A 20,901-nucleotide genomic window follows, 5' to 3' on the forward strand; every position below is an offset into this window, starting at 1 on the left:
ACATAGTCTTTGTCTCAAGGAATTTCCAGTCAAGTAGGGAAGGACAGTGGATTATACAAATGTGAAGCTTATCAGAGAGGGCTGAACTAGAGATCCAGATGTGGATGTCTTCAGCCTGTAGTTGTTACATGAAACCATGAGAATGGAAGAACTCACTCAAGAAGGGTTTGTCAGCAGGTCAGGATTGACTACTGGAGGATACCACCTTTTGAAGTGTGGATGGAGGATGGGAGAGCATAAAGAGGTAGGAAAAAATAGAGAAGTATGAGGAGAATCAGGAGATGATGGTGCCCTGGAACAGCAGGGAAGAGAGTTTTAGATGGAGGTTATGATCAGTGGTTATGTGTAGCAGAGAAGTTTGGCAAAATAAGAACTGAAAAAAATACATGTATTTGGTAATTAGGAGATCATCATGGATTTTTGTGATACCATTTCCAGCAAGGTGTGTGAGAAGAGAAGCCAGATGGTGGTGGGTGTTAGAGTGAGTGGATTAAGAAGTAGAAGAATTGGCTGGATGCAGTGGCTCGTGGCTCATGCCTGTAATCCCAGTACTTTGGGAGGCCGAGGTGGGCTGATCACGATGTCAGGAGTTCAAGACCAGCCTGGCCAAGATGGTGAAACCCCGTCGCTACTAAAAATACAAAAATTAGCTGGGCATGGTGGCGGGCGCCTGTAATCCCAGTTACTCAGGAGGCTGAGGCAGAGAATTGCTTGAACCTGGGAGTCGGAGGTTGCGGTGAGCTGAGATCACGCCACCACACTCCAGCCTGGGCTACAGGGCGCAAGACTCTGTCTCAAAAAAAAAAAAAAAAGAAGTAGAAGTATTGACCAGCTGGGCGTGGTGCCTCATGCCTGTAATCCTAACACTTTGGGAGGCCGAGGCGGGCAGATCACGAGGTCAAGAGATCGAGATCATCCTGGCCAACATGGTAAAACCCCATCTCTACTAAAAATGCAAAAAAAAAAAAAAAAAAAAAAAAGATTAGCTGGACATAGTGATGCGCGCCTGTAGGCCCAGCTACTTGGGAGACTGAGGAGGAGAATCGCTTGAACCTAGGAGGCAGAGGTTGCAGTGAGCAGAGATCGTGCCCCAGCACTCCAGCCTGGTGACAGAGTGAGACTTCTTCTCAAAAAAAGAAGAAAAAAAAACAAAGAAGTAGAAGAATTGTGTGTAGCACACTTTTAAAGGAACTTGCTGGAGTTGAGGACTTTGCAGTCCAAGCAATGAGTTTTTAAGATGAGTGAAACCAAGCAACTAATTTAGCATATAGAAAAATATGAAGAATAAGAGAAGGCACATACCATCTTCTTACAGTAAGCGTTTTCAAATTAGTTTTAATTCATCTCTGAAGGAAGAAGAAAGGATTGAGGAAAGGGTTTCTTTAGCATTCTCAGTATGTCCTCTAATTTTGTATCCTAGTTTTAACTTTTGTTTTTTTAAAACTGAATCATATGTTTTCTGCCTTTATTTTCTAGTCTGCTCCATATAAAACTGGGAGCAAAGGGACTAAAGCCCAGAGAGCAAGACAGTTGGGCTTAGAAGGAGCAGCCAGGGCACTGCTTGAGAAACCAGGGGAGCTCAGTCTGCTATCATACATTAGGCCTGATGTTAAAGGTACTGACTTTATTTACAGAGATCAACTTTGTTTCTTTTTTTTTTTTTTTTTTAATTTAAAAACGTGTGTTAAAAAAATGTTCTGTTAAGTAATGATTATACGAAAGAATATTACAGCGTATGTAGAATAATTGAAATAAAACAAATCCTGACATACCTATTGAGTAGCCATTCAACTTTTCTCTGTTGATGAAGTGCCTATTCTAGTCTTGCCCGTTTTTCTATTGTATTGTTTTTCTTTTCAAATGATTATTTTAAAATATTTTTTGTCATTGATATGTGTTGCAAATCTTTTTTTCCTAGTTTGTAACTTGTCTTTTCACTTTCTTTATGGCATCTCTTGATAAATAGGTATTAGTGGAGTTTTATTATAGCTAACCATCTTTTAAGATAATAGCTGTGTTTTCTTTTTAAAGAAATTCCTTCATATCCCAAATTTATAAAGATTCTCCTATATTGTCTAGTAAAGCTTTTATTTCTAAAAATTTGTTTACTTGTAAAAGTCATAAATATTCTTTAAAAATGTCAACAGTTTTGACATCCAGAAAGTGTAAAGTGAAGCTCCGTTCTCACACTTCTACTCTAGGAGTAAAGTGTCTTTTTCTGAAATTTCCCTCCAAGTGTATCTTCCTATTTTGTGTGTGTGCATGCACAACAGAGAATAAGAGAGGGAAGAAGTAAGGGAGAGATATTTCTAAGAAAAACTCAAGGAAAATGACAGTTGATAAATGTCAAGGTGCATTTTTTTTATTGTAAAAATGAGCCTTAGAGTAAAAACTTCGGTTGAGTGCCTTTTTCTCAGGAATTTGCTGTTAAGATTGAGTGGGGAGATTGATGTTCTGGTGGTGTCTACTCTCAAAAAATTATTTTTTTAATATTAAGAAATTATATAATTAACATGTGCAACATGATGTTTTGATATACATGTATTAATACATAGTGAAGTGAGTACTATAGTTAAAGTATTCTATACATGATAAGCAAATTAACGTATTCATCTCACAGTTACCTTATTTTGTGTTAAGAGCACTTAAAATCTGTCTTAGCAAATTTACAGTACACATTACAATGTTATTAACCATAGCCCCCGTGCTGTATGTTAGAACTGTAGTCTTTTTCAGCCTGTGTAGCTACAACTTTGTACCCTTTGACCTACATCTTTCCACCCCACCCCCACCTCCAGTTTCTTTTGTCCTTCTGTGGATCCCATAGACTGGGACATGTAAATGTCTGTAGGGGGCAGTCTCTGATAACAAAATCCACAGTATGTACTAACCTGTAGAAAATTACAGCATACCATAGCCTGTTTTTATTTTAAATAACCCAGCAAATGTGAATTTGTGATTTAAAAAACCAAGTAGGTATGTCTGTAAAATCTAGATATCTGTTCATACCCAAACACACTTATCTTAATGTTTGGAGAAGGGCAATAGTGAAAAAGTAAAATAGGATTGTGAATTTAGAGATGGGTTGAAATGAATAAAATTCAAATTTGTTTAATTTTTAATGTGTATTTATAGTTAGATTTCCAAATGGTTGCAACACTTAATATTTTAATAATAGCTAAGACTATAGCTAAGCATTAAGTTAACCACAGTAGGAAACTATCTGTGCCCAGTCATCGTATGTTTTATTAAAATGGAATGTTGAAACTCTCAGAATGTTAGATGCACAAAGGCTTATTGACTGTTTTTATTTTTATTTTTCTCCTTGTGGTTGATTTTCTTTCCTTCTACTTCTCACTACCTTTGGTACGAAGTCTCTTGAGTTCTCTCACACACTGAGTTCCTACTGGGTAGGTTTTTGATAACCGTATCTCTTTGGATTGTCATACATGGTGAGGCTGCTGGAATATATGACAACGGACATTTGGTGATACTTCTTATAAGGTGGATAGTTCAGGGTCTAGCACAGTTACAGTAGTACTGTACTAGCAGACATATCAGGACTTCTGTTTGCTTTACTCCCTCTTTCCTTTACCCTGATCAAAAATGTAGAATTATTATAAGTAAGTCTATATAAGCTAGGTACTGCTTTTTTTTTTTAAGTTTGATAGAAATGTTTTCTCCTTCTCTTTGTCTCCTCCTTCTTTATGTTACACACAATCATGATCACCCTTAATTTTGTTTTTCTAAAGAAGTTTCATAATCCTATCATTCCTGAAAGAAATATTTAAGAAACCGGATAGTTCCATTTTTTTTTTCCCCCAATAGAAGACACTTCTTGCCTGCTTGCCACAGACCAGTAAGCATTTGGTCTGAATCATAAAGCTATACTGTGCCACAAATGGACTATGTCCTGGGATATCCAAAATACTACTTTCGTGTCCAAGAGGAAGTAACTGATTGTTCTGTCATATATAAGAAGAGGTAGCTGAAGTGCAGAGAAAGTGAAAAGAAATGTTGGCCTTTCGGTTTTTGTTTACAGGTGTGGAGGTTTGACGATTCTCTAGTTGGAAAGATTTCATTTTAAGGCAAAGGGTATGATTTTCTGGTTCTGTGGACCATATTTCCTCCTTATTTAACTGAGGTGCTAAACTTTTGGAACATCTGTTATCTTTGACTGTTTTAAACCCACAAGGTCTATTCTCTTTGATTGGGAAAGGAGCTTTTTCAAAACACAGAAGACTTTATTTTAAAATTATTTTTCTCCCTGGTTGGACTGAGAAGGGGAATGTAATTTGAAAGAGTGTCCCAAATGACTCTGGTAATTTCTGTCTCCCATTGAGAACCACTGCTGTAGAAGTAGCTCAAGGCATTTCCCTAGCAGCAGTTTTTTAAAGTTGAATGGGTATCAGAATTATCTGGGACACTCCATAAAAACACTTCAGTTCCCCAGTCTAGGAATTCATAGTTTTAACAAGTACCTGGTATGATTTTATTTTTGGGTCCTTAGACTACACTTTACAACATTTCTCTAGAGCTCTAGCAAAATTTTAATTAGATTCATTAATTACATAAGGTTTCAAATTATATTCCCCTCTTATGATGGGGGATTTTCAAAGGCCCTTTCTTATTGCAAGGTCTATAATTTCTTCTGTTCTCTGATTCCATTAATGGTTCTCCCTGTAGGTTCCATCTTTACTACTGACTTATCACCCTGGTGTTGTCATTAAACTTCATGTAATGATGCTCTGAGATACTTGGAACTCCAGGAATTAGTTCTTGTGAATGGTTTTCCTAGGTGATGACTGAGAGAGCTAACACAAGAACAAATGTTTATTGAGTGCTCTACGTGCTATAGCTGTTTTAAGTCCATTAGATATATAGTCTTCCATCTCGTAAAGGTAATTTGTTAATGAAAATTCCCTCATAGGAAAGTTTTCTTAAAATGTAAATAGAATTCCTATTAGTTTCATTAGCTAAATTTCTTTCTTTAAATTTCTTTAAAATGTAGTTGACCCTTGCCTAATACAGATATTAGGGGAACAACCCCCAGCCCCAGCTCCCTCTTCAAAGTTGAAAATTTAGGTATAACTTTTGACTTCCTAAAAACTTAACTATTAATAGCCCACTGTTGACCTGAAGCCTTACTGATGACATAAAGATGACACATTTTGTGTGTTATATGTGTTATAAACTATATTCTTACAATAAGGTAAACTAGAAAAAAGAAAATGTTAATAAGAAAATTTTAAGGAAGAAAAAATATATTTACTGTTTATTAAGTGGAAGTGAATTATCATAAAGGTCTTCATCCTCATCATCACACTGAATAGGCTGACGAGAAGAAGGAGGAGGAGGAGGAGTTCTTTCTGTCTTAGGAATAGCAAAAGCAGAAGAGGTAGAGGAGGTGGAAGGGGTGATGAGAGGCAGGCACCCTTGTTCCAACTTTTATTGTGATTAATCCATGTAGAAGTGGACCTGTGCAGACCGGGTGCAGTGGCTCAAGCTTGTAATCCCAACACTTTGGGAGGCCGAGGTGGGCAGATCTCTTGAGGTCGCGAGTTCGAGACCAGCCTGGCCAACACAGTGAAACTCCATCTCTACTAAAAATACAAAAATTAGCCGGGTGCGCACCTATAATCCCTGTTACTTGGGAGGCTGAGGCAGGAGAATCGCTGGAACCCAGGAGGCAGAGGTTGCAGTGAGCCAAGATCGCACCACTGCATTTCAGCCTGGAAGACAGTGAGACTCCATCTCAAAAAAAAAAAAGGGTCCTGTACCCATGTTGTTTAAAGGTCAACTGTAAACATAATTACTTATCCTAACACAACCAAACTGATCTTTTCTATTTATTAATTATGCCGTAATAAATGTCCTCCTGTCCTCTCTTTGGCTTTTGTACCTTATTACTCATTAAAACTTTACTTACAGGAAAACATACATATAATAGGCAGTGCTTGTGTAATTCAAGTTTAGTGCAAAAATCTTTCATGCAAATAGAATGATAAAGGCAAAAGAAATGAAACAAAGCAGTGCAAATGATCTCTGTCCGTAAGTCAATATCAGAGAAACCTTGATCTACAAGATTCATTGCTATAAATTAGCAAATAAGAAATGCTTAAAGAGAACTTAATGCCCATCTGTACACAATTTAACTGTGAAGAGGAACAACTGCATGAAAGCTCTTGTTTTGTGCTTTTGAGATTTGTGAAATTCAAATGGGTCGTTGAAAATGTGAATAAATGCCCCGTAATCCAAAATAGAAATTGCTTCTAAAGGATAATTTTTTTAAACAAATGGAGTACTGTCCCTTTGTTTTGACTCTATTAATATATATTTCCTATAATGTCTTTAATATTTGTAATCACTTCATAAAGAAGGTACATAATGATTCCATTTTTATAGGAAACTCAGGTACAGAGAAGTCAAGTAGATTGCCCAGTGTCTCACAACTGGCAAATGGTAGAACCAGGATTAGACAAGGCAGCTGGCTCCAGAGATGCATTTTTACCACTGGGCAATATATTATGTATTATGTCTGTATTATTGCTTTTGGAGACTTGTTTTTGTTACAAATGGAAGCTAGTATACCGCTACAATATCTTTCTGTCTTGAGGCTGTCAACTTAAGGTTTTATTTTGACTGGAATTAATTTACTGTGATTTAATTATAGAATTTAAAACCAATCTTATACTTTTTGTTTTTGTTTTCCTTTTTACCCTTCTCCTAAAGGGCTTTCAACGCTTCAGGATATTGAAATAGGAGTGCAGCATATTTTAGCAGACATGATTGCTAAAGACAAAGACACGCTTGACTTCATTCGGAACTTGTGAGTAACTCTTTTATGGAGTTTTCTGCTTTATGGACTCGTGCTGTTAAGGGTCACACGGTTAGTGCTAATACCAATGTTCATTAAAAACTTTGTTTTCAGACCTTTTTTTTTTTTTAAGGAGCAGAACTCTTTGTTCAAATAGCATAACCGAAATATATAAAACAGATAAAAGTAAAGTTGTTTTAATTGAATTCTGGGCAGGGAGCCTGGAACTCTGCCTACTCACCCTCTTTATGCTGAGGCGTCTCAGTGGAGGGGCCTGATGAGTTTAAAAACCATTGCCTTACACAATATATATGAAGAGAGATTCATGTCCTTTAGAGTGGCATTGCTTTTTAAACATGTTGATTGTGATGTATGCTTAATTTTATAGTATCTTGTTTCTGGTGTTTACCAGTGATTGGCTTAATTTGAGAATGTGTAATATCAGATGAGGGTAAAAGGACTGACCTCCAGATGATTTTTAGCTGTTGGGGGAGCAGCTTATCTATGGGATCACAGTCCTGGTTTATCAGACATTAAAGATCTTTGACCTAGAGCCTTCTTGGGCTTATGGGTTTTATGCCTCATTACAAAAACACATTAATTTAAAACTCTCTCTTTATATATTTTGTTCTTTTTCTGCTGTGTATCAGAAGAGAAGACACGTTTCTGCCAGAAGTCTGTTCTCCCTCTCTCTCCCTCCACATATCTAGCTGTTTGAGCTGTGCCGAGAAGAGGAAAGGAGATGACCTAGTTGACTACTGTTGCTTGTCAGGGTTTTTTGTTAGTACAAGGCAGATAACTTTTCTATTTTCTCAGTGGCCCCAGCAGGAATGAGTTGAAGCAAAATTCTTGCTCAGGTTTTAAAATGTGTTTTTATAAGTAATTATGCTGCTTAAATTTGGTTCAGTATTATAAATTGTTATTGGAAGCTGTCCTGACACGTCCTTTTGTTTCTCTTTTTTTTTAGTTTTTAATTGACTATGACTGCCTAACTTAGTGATTAGAAAAGTCTGATATTTAGATCAGAGCTGTTGGTTTGATTTCTATAGAGAGTTTTGATCTTTTACATAATTGCAGATGGTTTCTGAATTCATTTAGGCATTTTATGGGGAGATTGAGTAGATATATAAATAGATCTGGAGGACTATGCTAGTATCAGTAGGCAAAGAGTCCTCTTTTGATGGGGCAGTAATATTGATTTCATAGCTGGGCATCATTAAAAAAACTCACTTGGACTTTTTTGCTATCCTTATTTCTATATATTCTTTACTAAAGCACAAATTAATAAATGCTTGTTTTTTGAACACTTGGGTATCTGAACAGGTGCCAGAACAGACACGTTTGTATCCAGTCATCTCTGGCAAAAGTGTCCTCAAAAAAGGTAAATGAGAAAGATGTTGATAAGTTTCTGCTCTACCAGCATTTTTCGTGCAACATAAGAAGCATTCACCATCATCAGGTAAATAAAGAAACTGCATGTGCATGCTGATACAGTAATAATGATAATATTTTAGATTTGCCTGCTACTTTACTAAGAATTTAAAGAATTTTATGTCAACTGTTTTCTTTTTTCTTTATATAAATTCTTATAATATTGTCATATCCTCGCCACTTCACAAATTGGGAACGAACGACCCAGAGCAGTTAGTTAATAAGTGACATTGAGAGTTATAGCAGAGCTGACAATATAACATTTTAGATATCTTGACTTTTTGGCTGGTGATCTTTTTGTTAGACTCTGCTTCCTAGTATCCTTATATTTGAGCTCAATTCTGGATCTCTTCCATGTGAAATACAAATCTGAGATACCTGATTTAGAATAAAGTGTGAGAGGTCTCATTTAGTTATACAAATCATAGTCGTTGTACTTCAGTCTTTTAGTTTCATTTTTCAGTTTACTAAATTTTTTTTTCGTAAATGTAGTCATAGGCTATATCTATGTTGTGGAATGTAGCTTTTAAATTATAAAGGGAAAAAAGAGAGGAGATAACAAAAAATACAGTAATACTGGCATTTATATTTACATATGTAGCGACCTTTATCAGTGCTCCTTATTTCTTTTTATGGCTTCAAGTTACTATCTAGTACCCTCTCATTCCAGTCTGAAGCACTTCCTGTACTATTTCATGTAAGGCAGGTCTACTAGTGACAAACTTCCTAATTTTTGTTTTTTCTGGAAAATCTTAATTTCTCCTTTTTTAAAAAAAATTTATGTTTAATTGTGGTAAAATACATTTAACATAAAATGTACCATCATAACCCTTTTTAAGCATACAGTTCAGTAATGGGAAGCATAGTTATATTGTTGTGCCACCAATCTCCAGAAATTTTTTATCTTGCAAAACTGAAACTCTATGTCCATTAAACATTTCCTTCATTTTTTTACAGAGAGTTTTTTAAAATATAGAATTCTTGGTTGATGGTTTTAAATTTTTCCCTTTTAATACTAAATATACCATCCACTCTTATGGTATGGCCTCCATGGTTTTTTATGAGGAATCAGGTGTTAATCTTACGATGCCTTATTTGTGACAAGTCTCTTCTCTCTTGCTGCATTCAGGATTCTGTGTCTTTATCTTTTGACAGTTTGATTATAATGTGTCTTGTTGTGGGTCTTTCTGAGTTTATCCTACCTGGAGTTTATTGTGATTCTTACACGTGTAGATTAATGTTTTTCATCAAACTTGATAAATTCTTCATAATAATTTAAAGAAAATATCCTTTCTGCGCCTTTCTCTCCTCTCCTGGGTCTCCCATTATACGTAAAGAGTATGATTGATAGTGTCTCACAGGTCTCGGCCTCTGTTCCTTTCCTTTCTTTAGTTTTTTCTTTTTTCTCTGACTGTATATTCCCGTTTGACCTGTCTTCAGGCTTGTTGATTTGTTCTTTTTATTCAAATTTGCTGTTGAACCCCTAGTACATTTTTTATGTCAGTCATTGTACTTTTCAGCTCCGTAATTTCTATTTGGTTCTTTTTTATAATTTCTAACTCTTATTTTTCTATATGGTTGAAAGATCATTCTCCTGGCTTTCTTTAGGTCTCTGTTCATGATTTTCTTGAATTCAGCATATTTAAGAGAGTTAATTTAAAATCTTTGTTTTGTAAGGCCAATGTCTAAGCTTTCTCATGGACAGTTTCTTTGATTTTTTTTTTTTTTTTTTGGTAAAGTCTGTATATGTTGTATATTATAACTTGATAACTCTGGAAATCAGATTCTCTCCCCTCCCTCGTGTTTGTTGTTGCTACTTGCTTTGTGGGGTGGTTTGTTCTAGTGACTTTTCTTAACTAGTTTTGTAAATTTTTATTCTTTGTTATGTGTGTCCACTGAGGTCTCCCTTGTTAGCTTAGTAACCATCTAGTTATTTAACAGAGATTCCCCTGAATGCCTGGAGCCAAAAACAAAAACAAAATAAACCCTAAAAGAAAAAACCCCAAACTCTCCCAGACTTTGCAGATTGATTCTTTATTGGGGCACTCCTTCAACACTTAGTGAGGCCACTAACAGCTCTGCCTTAGCCTTTTCTTCCTGTTTGCATGGAGCCCAAAGTTCTTTTAGAGGTGAAAGCTTAAGGTTCCCTCAGATCTTTTCAGAGCATGCACCCTGGCCCTCAGCATGCCCAGGAATTTTACAAAGCCCCTTTTCCCTCAAATATCTCATTTCCATGCTTATTTTTCACAGGTTTTTTGGTCTGTGTGTTAGTTGCCCCCGTGTTATCCCTTACCCCTCATGGCTGGTGCTAATATGTTTGCCTTTAAGTACTTTTGACAAAGGCCACCTGGGAGGCTTCTTCTGTCCTGAGTAAGCTCCAAGGCATGTGAAATAAAGGCAAGCCCTTGAGTCAGTTCCTCAGGGACCCACCAGACATCAAAACACACAACCGTAGTTATTTGAGAATAAGGTCCATATTGCTCCTTCTGATAAGAGCAACCTGCCCTAGGAAAGTGGGCTGTCATCTTCAGAGGCCACTGCTGAGACTGGTGTAAGTTAAAAGTGCTCTCTTATAGAAATTCTGCAGCTTCTTTCTGTGTTTCTTTCGTTGTTATAAAATTTTTATTAGATTCCATAGTTGTGAAAAAGTTAATTCTGATGGTTTTTGCTACCTTACCTTTGTGGAGGGATGATATTTAGAGTTCCCTACTCCACAATTTTCAGTGATATCACTCCTAACAACATCTTTAAAGTACAGGATCGCACGCTCCTTGTTCTATTCCAGAGCTGGAGTGTGGCTTTTAACATTATATAAAGTTTTCTTTATTACCTTGTTTAATGCTTTTTATTCTGAAGTCTGCTTTGGTATGAGGATTGCCTTGCAACCCGCGCTTTCTTAAAGGAAACTGACCCCACTCTTGTTTTAATCTCGGCCCTAGAATTATATTAATGCTTGCCCTTGGTCCTTTTGCCAGAGCTTTCCAAAGTCTTTAGAGTGAGAAACTTATTCTGTAGACTAGTATACAGTTGGTAAACTTTTTCTGTAAAGGTCCAGTGAACAAATATTTAAGGTTTTGTGAGCCAGATGGCTTTTGTTGCAACTACACAACTGCTGTGTAACACAAAAGCAGTCATAGACAATACATAATGAATGAGCATGGTTGTGTTTCAATAAAATTTTATTCACAAAAAACAGATGGCAGGCTGGATTTGGCCCATAGGTCATAGTTTGCTAACTTCTGCTCTAGTGAAGGATCTGAAGAAGGGTATATGTGTACAATATTCTCTGAGTTCTTACACATTCAGAATTGTTTTCTATGGCCTTAAAACTTGAAGGATAGCTTGGCATGGTATAATCATTTTTGTTTGCACTTTCTTTCCTTAAGTTTCTTGAATATGTTGCTCTGCTGTTGGCTTCCTTTGTATGTTATGTTTGAGAAATCTGATGCCAGTATAATTCTCTGTCTCCTAGAAATGCAAAGAGATGGGTTCTGTGTTGTGTTTCATTTATTCTCTTTATTGGTTTTATAGTTTTTTGAGAAAGGGAGAGGGAGATTTGAAGTTAGGAAACTGTCAGTGTTTTTCAAACCTGGAATTTCTCAAAAAATAATTTAAAAATTTATTTTTCTTCCTATCTGCATTTTACTGCTATAAAGAGAGAATAATAGAAAAAACTAGTATTCCTAACCTTTCATGTAATACTTAATTTTCATCATTAAGAATGTGATTATTTGGCATGGTGGCGCATACCTGTAGTCCCAACTACTCAGGAGCCTGAGGTGGGAGGATTGCTTGAGTCTAGAATTTCTGGACTGAAGTGTGCCATGCCGATTGGGTATTCACATTAAGTTCAGTATCAATATGGTGACCCCACAGGAATGGGAGACTACTGGGTTGCCTAAGGAGGGGTGAACTGGCCCAGGTCAGAAAAGGAGCAGGTTAAAACTCCTGTGCTGATCAGTAGTGGGATTGCTCCTGTGAATAGCCATTGCCTTCCAGCCTGGGCAACAGTGTGACCTTGCCTCTTAAAAAAATAAAAAAGTAATTGTTTTTCGTTTAAGATGACACAGATGTGAAAAAATTTTGTTTTGTTGTAACAAGACATGAAGAGTGTTGGATTATCCCACAAGTATTTCCTGAAAGGTTATTTTATGTTGGGTCCTATTTAGGGTATAGAGGTGACACGGCCCTTGCCCTTTTGAATATTTGAAATGTTTCACTATTATATCTAAAGTTGTCAACTTTACTTTTGTGCACACTATATTTACCGCATCAGGTGAAGTAGTGAAGTACATACTTTCAATAATTTGAAAGAAAGTATGGTGAAATTTTACATACCTAGTTGTTATAGTCTACTGACACAGATATAACATAATGAAAAATAATTTTTAACAGTACCAGTGACTAAGTATACTAACATTCCTTTTGCAGAAGTAGTTTTTCTGTCTTATTTTGTCCACCTTTTATGTTTATTTAATTTTATTGCAACTTTGGAAAAACATGAATGCTTTTATTCTGTTAAACCTAGCCTTCTAATTTCTGCTTGAAAATATTTTATTGGGCTCTGCATTTTAACTGCTGTGTTTAACACGTGGCATTCTGAGTTAGTGACTGAATTTAAGATTATGATTGACACAGGCTTCTGGGTGTGACGGTATTCAGGCCTGGGAAAGCAGAGCATTTTGGAAATGTCAGTTTTGAAAAACAGCACTGCCCTTTTACGAACTTTTTAGTTTATCATGCACAGGCCGGAGTGATGATATGCTAGGTTACAAAAACAGCTTCCCAATTCCTGTAGTGCTGAAACCTCATGTCCCAACTCTGAACCTTACTTTTCAGCCTTTACGTAAATACCCTAGCACATAGTATCACAGAATACAGAAATGAATGCAAATGATGAAAGACAGTGTGGTGAAGGAAAATTACTGTGGAACTCTCTCCGAGTACTGTGGGAATAGCCATTAATAGCTGCTTAGTAAATTCTTCCAGCTGCATCTTTTTTTCTTTCTTTTTCAAATTGGTCCTTAGTGTGATCTTTTCTACCACATGAATTTGTAGCTCAGTCTTCACATTCTCTCATGGGAGTTTCTGTTCCTTATCTTTATTGGTGTGTATTTTCACTGACATGCAATTTCCTGTGTCTTATACTACCTATTTCCTGTTCAGTGTCACCATCTGCAATAATTTTGCTTTAACCCACTACTCATTTTCAATTCCAGTTTCTGTCCCAAGCTTTATTATTTCTGTTACTTTACTCCCCTCTCCACCATGGGTCTTCCTGTGTGTCAGGATTTTTTGTAAGTTTGACATATTACATTACTAGGTATGGTAAAAAAGAGCAAAAATCCTCCAATAATGTGTTGTGATGTTATGCCATAGTTATATAAATCAGAATTAAATAACTCTCCTCTATATTGTTGTACTCTACTTGAATTAATTTATTAGAGATAATTTCTTGTATGAAGAACTTCTGTTTACTAAGCTGGCACAACCTATGGCAAATACGGAAGTCTCTGCTGAGCTCAAACAAGTTTATTTTGTATTCACAATTTATTTCTTTGTAGATAGTTCTATGCAGTATTATTGAATATATTGTTTTATGTAAGCTTACTTTTTTTTTTTTTCTTAGACAATATCTTGCTCTTTCACCCAGGCTGGAGTGCAGTGGCAGAATCCCACCTCATTGCAACTTCCACCATGAGGGTTGAAGGCATTCTCCCACTTCAGCCTCCTGAGGAGCTAGGACTATGGGCGTGCACAAGCACACCTGGATGATTTTTGTATTTTTTGTAGAGTTGGGATTTCACCATGTTGCCCAGTCCCATCTTGAACTCCTGAGATCAACCAGTCCACCTGTCTTGGCCTGTCAAAGTGCTGGGATTACAAGCATGAGCCACCGTACCCAGCCTAAACTTTTATTTCTAAGTGATTGTTTTATTTCTGCTGACGTTTACTTTAGAAATTTCTCAAGTATATAAGAAAAAAGTCGGCCGGGCGCGGTGGCTCAAGCCTGTAATCCCAGCACTTTGGGAGGCCGAGACGGGCGGATCATGAGGTCAGGAGTTCGAGACCATCCTGGCTAACACGGTGAAACCCCGTCTCTACTAAAAAATACAAAAACTAGCCGGGCGAGGTGGCGGGCGCCTGTAGTCCCGGCTACTTGGGAGGCTGAGGCAGGAGAATGGCGTAAAAACCCGGGAGGCAGAGCTTGCAGTGAGCTGAGATCCGGCCACTGCACTCCAGCCTGGGCGACACAGCGAGACTCCGTCTCAAAAAAAAAAAAGAAAAAAGTCCTCTATATATTTTTTAAAACTCTGACAATTTATTTAAAATTTTACTCAATATTTTAAAAATTTAAATTAAAGTTAGAAAAATATGCTTTTTATCTTTTGACATTCTTTTCAACATGAAGCACAAATTGAGAAATTTTCGTAGCAGAATTATTTTCTGGTAATATTAAGTTGAATTATTTTAAGCTTGTTTCACCACAGATAGGAAGTCTAAGTTTTTGTTAGAGATCCTCATGGAAATGTGCTAAAATTGTTAAAATATCAGTTTGTGTCCTGTAAAGGGAGAACTTAGTTTATTAAAACTCCATTCATTAAGAGTGATTGGAAGAAAGCCATTAAGAATTAGTGAAAAATCTGAATATATATTGAAGTGATGTTGTTTCTTTTATTTTTAATATATAATACACATAAATATATGTAGACTAGCAAATATTATTTAAGGGAAGCTGTTAACTTGATTAAATTATTTGGTTAATTTGTGTTAAGATTTGTCATCTTAATAATTGGTATTGAAGAGTGCTTTAAGAAAAGAGTGTTTTAATTTTCTAATAGCTTTATTGAAGTAAAATTCATATCGCATATAATGCAACCATTAGAACTTTATAAGTTCAGTAGTTTTTCGTAAATTCACTGAGTTGTGTAACCATTACCACAAGCAATTTTAGGACATTTTTCTCCCAAATATTTCCTTGCGTCAAGCTCTAGGCACCCAACTTTCTATCTCTACAGATTCGTCTGTTCTGGTCATTTCATATAAAGGAATCGTACAACATGCAGGTTTCTTTCACTTAGCATAATGATTTCAGAGTTTGTCAGTTACGGTACGTATTAGTACACCTTTCCTTTTTATTGCTACATAATATTACATTATATGGATTCTCCACATTTTACTTATCCATTCATCAGTAAGCGAATACTTAGGTTGTTTCTACTTTTTGGGCATTATGAATAATGCTATGAACATTCGTGTCTAAGTTTTTGTGTGGACATATGTTTTTATTTCTCTTGGATATGTACCTAGGAATGGAATTGCTGGGTTATATGGTAGATTTACGTTTAACCTAATCTGCCATATTATTTTCCAAAGTGGCTATGCCGTTTTTACATTCTCACCAGTAGTTTGTGAAGGTTCCAATTTCTCTACATCCCCCCCAACATTTATTGTCCATCTTTTTGTGTTTTGATTTGCATTTCTCTAATGATGTTGAGCATCTGTTCATGTACTTATCGTCATTTGTATATAATTTTTGAACAAATACCTCTTCAGATCTTTTGTACATTTTAAATTGGATTGTGTCCAGGCGTGATGGGTCACACCTGTAATCCTAACACTTTGGGAAATTGAGGCAGGTGGATCGCCTGAGGTCAGGAGTTCGAGACCAGCCTGGCCAACATGGTGAAACCCCATTCTCTTAAGAAAGTAAATAAATTGGGTTTTGTTTTCTTATTGTTGAACTGTAAGAGTTTTAAATATATTCTAGATACCCTTATGTGACATATGATTTGCAAAAATTTTTATCCCATATTGTTCATTTTCTTTTCACTTTTTTGGTACTATTTTTTGAGGCACAAAAACTAAAATTTGTTGAAGTTCAATCTGTTTTTTTGTTATTGATTACACTTTTGGTTTTATATCTAAGAAGGCTTTATGACTTGGTGTCATAAATATTTTCTTCTTTTTTAATGGAAATTTTATAGTTCTAGTTCCTATATTAAGGTCTAAGATCACTTTTGAGTTAATTTGTATGTATAGCATGAAGTAGGTGTCTGTTCACTTTTGTTCTTTTGCATGTGGTTAATTCTAGTTATCCCAGATTTATTGAAAAGACTGGGTTTTCTTCATTGAATTTTCTTGGTACCCTTGTTGAAAATCAGTTGACTCTATGTGTATAGGGTTATTTCTGGTCTCCAGTTCTATTCCATTCTATGTCTATCCTTATGCCAGTCCCCACTGTCTTGATTACTGTGTCTTTGTAGTAACTTTTGAAATTGGGAAGTGAGAATCTTCCAAGTTTATTTTTATTTTTAAAAATTGACTTGACTATTCTCAGTCCTTTGAATTACTATATGTGTTTTAAAATTAGTTCGCCAATTTCCGCAAAAGATGCCAATTGGGATTTGATAGAGATTTCACTGAATTTGTAAATCAGCCTGGGGAGTATTGCCATCTTAGCAATATTAGGCCTTCTGATCCATGAACATGGGATGTCTATTTATTTAGATCTTCTTTAATTTCTTTCAACAGTGTTTTGTAGTTTGCAGAGTACAGTTGTTCCTTGGTATATACAGGAGATTGATTCCAGGATCCCTGCATATACCCAAATCTATGTATATGCAAGTCCCAGAGTTGGCCCTGCAGAACCCGTGTATATGAAAAATCAGCTCTCCTTATACGTGGGTTTCAGATTCTGCAATTACTGTGTTTTCAATCCCTGTTTGGTTGAAAAAATTCTGCATATAAGTCAGCACATGCAATTCAAACCTGTATTGTTCAAAGGTCAACCATTTAAGTTTTGAACTTTTTTTGTTAAATTTATTCCTAAGTATTTTATTCCTTTTGGTGGTATCATAAATGGAATTTAAAAAAATATTTTCAGAGTGTTTATTGCTTGTATGTAGAAATTAATTTTATATGTTGAGCTTGTGTTTTGCAACTTTGCTGAGCTCTTTATTAGTTCTAATAGTTTTGTAGTGAATTGCTTAGAATTTTCTATATATAAGATCATGTTAGCTGCAAATAGAGAAAGTTTTACATCTTCCTTTCCAATATAGATGGCCTCCCTTCCTTTTCCCTGGCTAGAACCTTCAGTACAATGTTGTGAGAGTGGACACACTTGTCTTGTTTCTGGTCTTTGATCAGTAAATGTGATGTTAGCTGTGAGATTTCTGTGCACATGCCCTTTCTCACATTGAAGAACTTTCCTTATGTTTCCAAGTTTGTTGAGTGTTTTTTTATCATGAAGGGCTACCTGATTCTGTCAGATGTTTTTCCACATCTATTGAGATGATCATAGGATTTTTATTATTTATTCTATGGATATAATGTGTTAGGTTAATTGATTTTTTCAATGTTAAATCAACCGGGCATTCCTGGAATAGATTCTAGTTGATCTTGGTGTATAATCCTTCTTATATGTTTCTGGATGTGGTTTGCTAGTGCTTTATTATGGATTTTTACATCTATATTCATAAGAGATACTGGTTTGTAGTTTTCTTGTGAAGTCTTGTCTGGTTTTTGTATCAGAGTAATACTGGCCTAATAGAAATATTTGGGAAGCTTTTCCTTCTCTAATATCTTTTGGAACGTTTGTGAAGAATGAATATTGATTCTTTTAAAAATGTTTGGTAGAATTCAGTGGTGGTGCCATCTGGACCTGGACATTTATTTGTGGAAAATTTTCAAATTACGAATTCAGTGTCCTTACTTTTTATAGGTCTGTTCAGATTTTCTGTTTCTTTTTGGTTTGTTTTTGGTAGTTTGTGTCTTTTTAGGAATTTGTCCATTTTATCTTAGTTGTCTAATTTGTTATACAGTTGCTCATGGTATCCCTTATAATCTTTTTTATTTCTATAAGGTCCTTAATAGTGGCTTCTCTCTTGTTCCTGATTTTGTTATTTGAGTGTTTCCTGTTGTTTTTCTTGATTAGTCTAGTGAAAGATCTGTCAATTTTGTTGATATCTTTAAAGAACCAATTTATGGTTTTGTTGATATTTATTGCTTTTCTATTCTCTATTTTATTTTTACCTTATTATTTATTATTTTCTTTTGCTTGCTTTGGTTTTGTTTGTACTTCTTTAAGGAGTGTTTTAAATGTGTTTTAAGACAGTCATACTTTTAATATTTTAATTAAGAGCATGGACAGGTCTGAGTTTAAATTCTTTTTTTGCTACTTGCTAGCTTTGTGATTTGGAACAGGTTTCAGAAAAATTATTATGTAAAATGAAGGTAATACACGCATCACTGGTGACTCTAAGGATTACTTGAGATAATATATTTAAAGTGCTTAGATGGGCTCTACAATTAGTAATGCTCAATGGATGGTAACAATTTGTAGCTACTAAATATTGCACATAGGGATTTTACATGTTTGTATTTATCTTAGCACAGGTTATCTTTTCAAATTATAAAAAGTATACCCTTCCAGCTCCAGATGATCAAAAGTTTTTAATTAGTACAATCTGCAATGAGATTTTTAGATCATCGAAGTTTCTTCTTGTACATGTGATAGATAGGCTTTGTATCTGCATTTTATTTTCTAAGAACATGTTAGGGTTTTCCTTATGAGGGAGGTATGTTACTTGAAAAAAGTGTAAGTAAATGATTATTTTAAAATGTATTCTTGGTAAATAAATGAGTAAAAAATTCATATAGCTGTCAGCTACATAGCTGCCTGATTTGTTTCATATATTTTGTGGATTATTAGTCTTTGCCTTATGTTTGCACTCAGATTCTGGCAATTAACCGTGGAGAAAATTTGAAGGTACTGACGGTTAAGGTCAATATTTCTGATGGAGTGAAGGATGAATTCTGTAGGTGGTGCATCCAAAACAGGTCTGTTTACAGATATTTACAGAATTTTCTTTCTTTTCTAAAATATGATACTGATATCTATATGTACTGATATGTAAAGATGTCTATTATGTAAAAATTATTAAAAAGCCAGTGACAGGCTAGGCGCGGTGGCTCACGCCTGTAATCCCAGCACTTTGGGAGGCCGAGGGGGGTGGATCATGAGGTCAGGAGTTCAAGATCAGCCTGGCCAAGATGATGAAACCCCGTCTCTACTAAAAATACAAAAACAAAAAATTAGCCAGGTGTGGTGGTGCGTGCCTGTAATCCCAGCTACTCAGGAGGCTGAGGCAGAGAATTGCTTGAACCCGGGAGGCTGAGGTTGCAGGGAGCTGAGGTTGTGCCACTGCACTCCAACCTGGGCAACAGAGCAAGATTCTGTCTCAGAAAAAAAAAAAAAAATGCCAATGACAGACAAGGTAAATAGTGTCCCTTTTGCATTAAAAAAAAAAAAAAAAAAAAAGTATGTGTGTCAGGCATGTTTAAATAGAGAATATCCAGGAAGGTGTATGAGGAATTTTTGATAGTGATTATCTCTGTGGAGAAGAACTTTTTTACTTCATTACTTTTCTGTACTATTTGAAACTTTTGTAAGATCATCTTTTCCCTTGCAAAAACAAACTAACAAAGATATACTGTATGTATCATATCTGAAGTGTTTAGCTCTTTAAGGATGATGGAAACAAAAAATAACTTATTGGATATTACAATATAAATCTCTAAGCATTCTGTATGTGGGAATAAATGTTGCATATTAAGGATGATTGAAAGAAACATTAAATTTTTTAGATATTTTAAGGAAATGTCTAAGCTTATGTAATTTTTTATTACCCTTTTTATTTGTTAAGGAGCCTATAAAATAGCACTATGTTTGTATAATACTTTTTACTTTTAGTTTTAATTTTTCGCAGTGTAATTGATCCTCACAACAATCTATTTAGTTGGTAGAGCAGATTTTGTAGCCACCATTTAGCCAGTGAGAAAACTGATACAAAGAGGTAAGTAAAGTGGCTTCCTAGCAGCTAGGAGATGTAAATTTTGATAAAGTTCATCACCAGCTGGCTCTATGTAACTTTAGAATAGAGAGATTCCTAGGAATGATACTTAAAAAGTTAGATGAATTGTTCTTTGAGAATAAGTATCATGGATTTTGGAAATCAGTTATCTCATTCAACAGAACTGTTTTGTTAATTCATTAAAAGCCATGAAGGATCAACTTGCTTAACAACCAAATACTATTAACTAAGCAACCATTAAGTAAAACAACAATCTAAATGTTAATCAATAGGTAAATTGCTTAAGCCAGTTATGTTATGTCCATATGGTGGAATTCTGTGCAGCCATTTTGAAAAAGTGGAAATAGAGCTGAAGTTGAAGTATGAACACGTCTTATTAAGTTAAAAAGACAATTTACAATTAGCATTTATTTATAGTATGATTTCATTAGAGGCAAATAAATGTCTTTGTATTACTTGTATATGTTTTCCTATATACTTGTCTTGTCTTTTTTCTTTTTCTTGTTTTGAGAGACAGAGTCTCAATGTGTTGCGTAGGCTGGAGCACACAGGTGCTATCATAGCTCACTGCAGCCTCAGTCTCCCAGACTCCAGTGATTCTCCCACTTTAGTCTCCTGTGTAGCTGGGACCATAGGTGCGCACCACTGGATAAACTGATTTTTTTTTTTTCTAAAGAGATGAGGTGTTACCGTGTTGCCGTGTTGCCCAGGCTGGTCTTGAACTCCTGGGCTCAAGCGGCCCTTCTGCCTGAGCCTCCCAAAATGCTGGCATGACAG

The 20,901-nt window shown here is 35.6% G+C and overlaps 1 protein-coding gene across 2 annotated transcripts in view; it reads left to right on the plus strand.

The window, feature by feature from the left end:
- SRBD1 (S1 RNA binding domain 1) overlaps positions 1-20,901 on the plus strand; it is a 215,896-nt gene that overhangs the window by 25,044 nt on the left and 169,951 nt on the right. For both annotated transcript variants that reach the window (XM_015112279.3, XM_077959633.1), the window contains exons 7-10: positions 1,477-1,615; positions 6,733-6,829; positions 8,141-8,276; positions 18,987-19,090. In XM_015112279.3, the coding sequence (XP_014967765.2) occupies positions 1,477-1,615; positions 6,733-6,829; positions 8,141-8,276; positions 18,987-19,090 (476 nt within the window). The remainder of the gene's footprint in view (positions 1-1,476; positions 1,616-6,732; positions 6,830-8,140; positions 8,277-18,986; positions 19,091-20,901) is intronic.

This window comes from Macaca mulatta, chromosome 13, assembly GCF_049350105.2.
Source record: "Macaca mulatta isolate MMU2019108-1 chromosome 13, T2T-MMU8v2.0, whole genome shotgun sequence".
Taxonomy (NCBI): domain Eukaryota; kingdom Metazoa; phylum Chordata; class Mammalia; order Primates; family Cercopithecidae; genus Macaca; species Macaca mulatta.